The 4,042-nt window shown below is 47.9% G+C and overlaps 1 protein-coding gene across 1 annotated transcript; it reads right to left on the reverse strand.

Moving 5' to 3' along the window:
* Positions 1-1,366: 1,366 nt before the first annotated feature.
* LOC147101502 (uncharacterized) lies at positions 1,367-2,957 on the reverse strand (the record flags this gene model as incomplete). The annotated part of the gene is made up of 1 exon (XM_085966733.1): positions 1,367-2,957. A coding segment is annotated over one exon (720 nt), but the record flags the coding sequence as incomplete, so codon positions are not given.
* Positions 2,958-4,042: the final 1,085 nt, after the last annotated feature.

Below are 4,042 nucleotides of genomic sequence, written 5' to 3' on the forward strand. Positions count from 1 at the left end.
AAAAATTTCCACTGATTTATCATTTAAAAATACTTTAAAGAAAGGTAAGTTTATTTTTAGCCCCGTTAAAAACTTTATTTACTTTTTTTCAAAAATTTAAATTTTTGTTTAAAATAGTTAATTTATGTAATTTCAAGTCATTTTAAAAATGTGATTTAAAAATTTTTTTATTTGAAGTTTTACTATGTTTTGGGGGTGATCTCCATTCATATATTTGTCAGGTCTTCCTGTCAAATGTATGAAGGGAGATTCCCTTCTGTGATTGGCTCCCCATGGCCCACGTGACCCAGGGATGCTGCGATCTACCTGCGTCCCGGGATACGTGAGCCCTGCGCACTTGGAGTTTGGAGAGACCCAGCATCGGAACTGTGTGCCTCCCGGGAGCCCTCAGGTAAGGGCGCAGATTTTTCCAGATCGCAGCCCTCCGCCCGCGAGAGGCCTGTGATCGGAATATCTGGGCCACTGTCTATCTCCGCCTTGAATATATTCAATGACCCAGCTTCCACAGCTCTCTGGGGTAAAGAATTCCAAAGATTCACAACCCTCTGAAGAGAAGAAATTCCTTATCATCTCCGTCTTAAATGGGTGCCCCCTTATTCTGAGACTGTGCCCCCTTGTTCTAGATTCCCTGACGAGGGGAAACATCCTCTCAGCATCTACCCTGTCCAACCGCCTCAGAATCTTATGGGGGAAAAAATTGAGTCGCGCCCCCTTTGGGGCGCTAACTTCGCCGGGGCCCTACTTTTAGCACCCCCGCGAACAAAATTCATTGGTAGCGCCCCAAGAAGGAAGCAGGGCACTACTGGAAGCGCCCCGCCTCCCTCTTGGGGCGCTGCGAGGGAATATCGCGGCACATCGCGCCGTGGGACTGCAGGCCTTCATTCCCTTCTTAAAGGGGAGGGGCCTATTGCAGCGTGACCCGGGTCCCAGCTGGGCCACCAGGGACCGGAGTGCCGGCAAAAGAGCCCGGCACTCAAGAGAAGTAGCCGACACCCTGTGGGGGGGCTGCACAGGAGGCTGGGGATGACAACGGAGGCAGGTGCTGGCAGGCGGCCAGCAACAAAAATGGCCGCCCGGCACCTCGCCTTTAATTAGCACCACCCCGGCCGCAGGTAGGCCCCACTGACCCCGTTGGACATAGAGTCCAGCGGTAAGTCAGGGGGCGCTACCGAAGATCACGGCCAAGTCACGAACGGGGCGCTGTGCGCAGCGATGACGTCATTTCCGGTGGCACAGCGCTGCGGGGCGCTAACGGTTACCGCCGCCGCTAACCTCCTGCTGAATTTCACGGGAGGCGTTGGCAACTGTAAGCGAGGAAAATCTGGATGGTAAAACAGAACTAACAGACTCAGGTGTTAATCCCAGATGAATAGTTTATTACGAGTGCACACGGGAGAACCACCTCAGCCAACCCCAGTTGGAGGCTCTGTTCTCATAGGAAAAGTGACAATACAGCTTAGTTTCTACAGTTTGTTAGACAACACCCACTTATTACTAATGGGGTGTATACATGGGAATATTGATACTTCATTGGTTTACATGGTCAATCAATCAACTACTAAGCCTGTCCTTCGAGCTCGAGTACCCCCTGAATACGTCAGTAAAAAGCTTGTCGACTGTAGGAGGCTTCATATTCATGAGCTATCTCTTACTTTTGTTATCAGTATGGGAAAGTATTTTCCAGCAGAGACATGGCTAGCTGGATACAAAGCCACATTGAATTATGCAGCTGGCTGACTACTTCTTCAAGGCCTTATTTGCTGCTGCTTCTTAATCGTGCCTTTGTACTCTTTTCTCTTCCAAGAACAGGCTATTTCTAAACAGTTACCAGGTTGTAATTACAAGCAACATTTCAGAATGCCTTTGGTCAGCTAATTTCTATTTATGTTAGTCTAAAAAGGGTTAATATAGCCAAGTATCCCATGGTGCTTTGCATTTGTTTTCCAGCTAACAAGACTAAATGGTACCTTTCAGATAGTTTTATACCAGTCGAATATTGAGGACCCCTTTATATCCCTTAAACCAAATTTTATCCTAACAATCCCCCCTTTTGGCCCTTGGCTAAGCCCAAGGTAGCCAACCCTTATCTGTCACCTATATGCAGGATGCTGTACCTCATCTTAACCAGGTTCCCTTCGTGGTGGCCACCAGTCCGGGTGGAAGAGAGGCAGAACATCTGATAATCCTATCAAACTATGATTGTCTCCCCTTTTGTATGCACCTTACCCCGGTAGATACTACTCCCGGTACCACTCAGACGTGTCCTTTGTTGAGGTCAAAGAGGCACTGAGGACATTCTCACCCATTCTCTGCTTTACTGCCTTAGCCAACCTTTTCATCCTCTGCCTACGATATTTATTACAAGCCATGAAAATCAAGAAGCACATTACAATAAACTGCACTACTACTAATACATGTGAAATTAATCTAATCCAAGGATGGATCTGTATATTCAGTCCCCAACTCCAAAGGTCATCCCACCAAGTGGTGACTTTAATTCGGTCAATGTCATGCTTAATGTTTTTATTGTTCTGTTGTAGGTTATAATAAGCCTTCTGGGAGAGGCGTATCTCCATTCGCAATACTTTCAAGTGTTCAGGCAACAGGGGTATCGGATACCCAAATGTGTTCTGATAGTGTTTTAAGTCTTTCTTGATATCTTCAGAAAATTGTAAGGTAGTGAGGTTATGCTGGTGTATCTCCACCAATTCCTCGTGTCCAATCCGTACCGGGATTTCAGGAGTGAAGCAGAACTCTGAACTTGGAATATAACAAGTTAGATTGGCATATTTAAACATTTTCAAATTAGTTGTAACACAATGGGCCACAAATTCGTGAACGGGGCTTGCCGCGTGTGCAAGCCCCGTATATGCACTTACCCGACGCTCCTGCCGATCACCTCCAGGGACGCCTGGAATTGGTGTTTCAAAAAGAAGAATCCCGGGCAGCGTATGACGTCACGCCGCCCAGGAGTGCAGCCAGCGCGAAGCCTGGAGCGTGCAGTGCAAGTGAGACACGCCCCTTAAGGTCTCATTGTAGTAGGACACGCCCCCAATCTCTCCAAGCAGCTGCAGAGGACTTTGTAGTTACACAGCTGCAGGGAAAGTAAGTTATCTGCTATTTTATGAATGTTTTGTGAACTTTTATAAAATTTTAAAAACGTTTACATTATTTTGAAGAATCTGAAGTAGTTTTAAACAGAATTAAAGCAATTTAAAGACTTTTAAAAGCCCTAAAAGAATTTTTTTAATTCCATGTATTTATTTAGCAATGTCGTCGTCATACGTGTCTTCACACTGTTCCCTTTGGGGAACTGTATGAAGTGGTGGAAGGATTTATGGCCATGATTAACGCTCATTCCGTGACCGTAACCATCTTTGAACCAGCCATTAGGGCGGTTAGTCCTATGGCGGGAGGGTTTTACGGGCTCCCACAAGCTATACAAGGAGGGGGGGCCACCCACACCCACGGACGCAAATATCCCACTGGATGTCAACCCAGAATTTAGAGCCGGAGCTCCGACTCCACTTGCCGGGATTGTCTGGAGCGGGGTTCGAAACCCTACCCTGATCTGGCCCAGCGGCGGGGATCCTACCGCTATGCCAAAGGCCCAATCCGATTAGCAACGTGAAATGGCTGGAATGAGCACAATTCACGGCATTAAAAGAACTCACAATTGAACTGATGATGACCTCAGCAATCTCCTCAAGGAGGTGGAGGCGCAGCGCCTGCTCATCATTGGTAATGAGAAGTCAAAGGCGCCGCAAAAAGGGCAGATGATAGCTTGGTCTTTCAAGTGGCAGCATAGGGCTCCAGTCACGGGGAGGGAAAAGGCGCAGGAAACGTATGGGTGTCACCTTTTGTGCGGAGTGGGCCTTTTGCGTAGCAGTAAGCATCCCCGCCGCTGGGCCAGAAGGAGTAAGGTTTCGAACGCCACTCCAGACAGTCCCGGCAAGTGGAGTCGGAGCTCCAACTATAAATTCTGGGTGGACATCCAGCGGGATACTTGCGTCCGTGGGTGTGGGTGGCCCCCCCCCCCCCC

The sequence above is a fragment of the Somniosus microcephalus genome, chromosome 24 (genome assembly GCF_052327205.1).
Source record: "Somniosus microcephalus isolate GS21.2 chromosome 24, FLI_Smic_1.0, whole genome shotgun sequence".
NCBI lineage: Eukaryota > Metazoa > Chordata > Chondrichthyes > Squaliformes > Somniosidae > Somniosus > Somniosus microcephalus.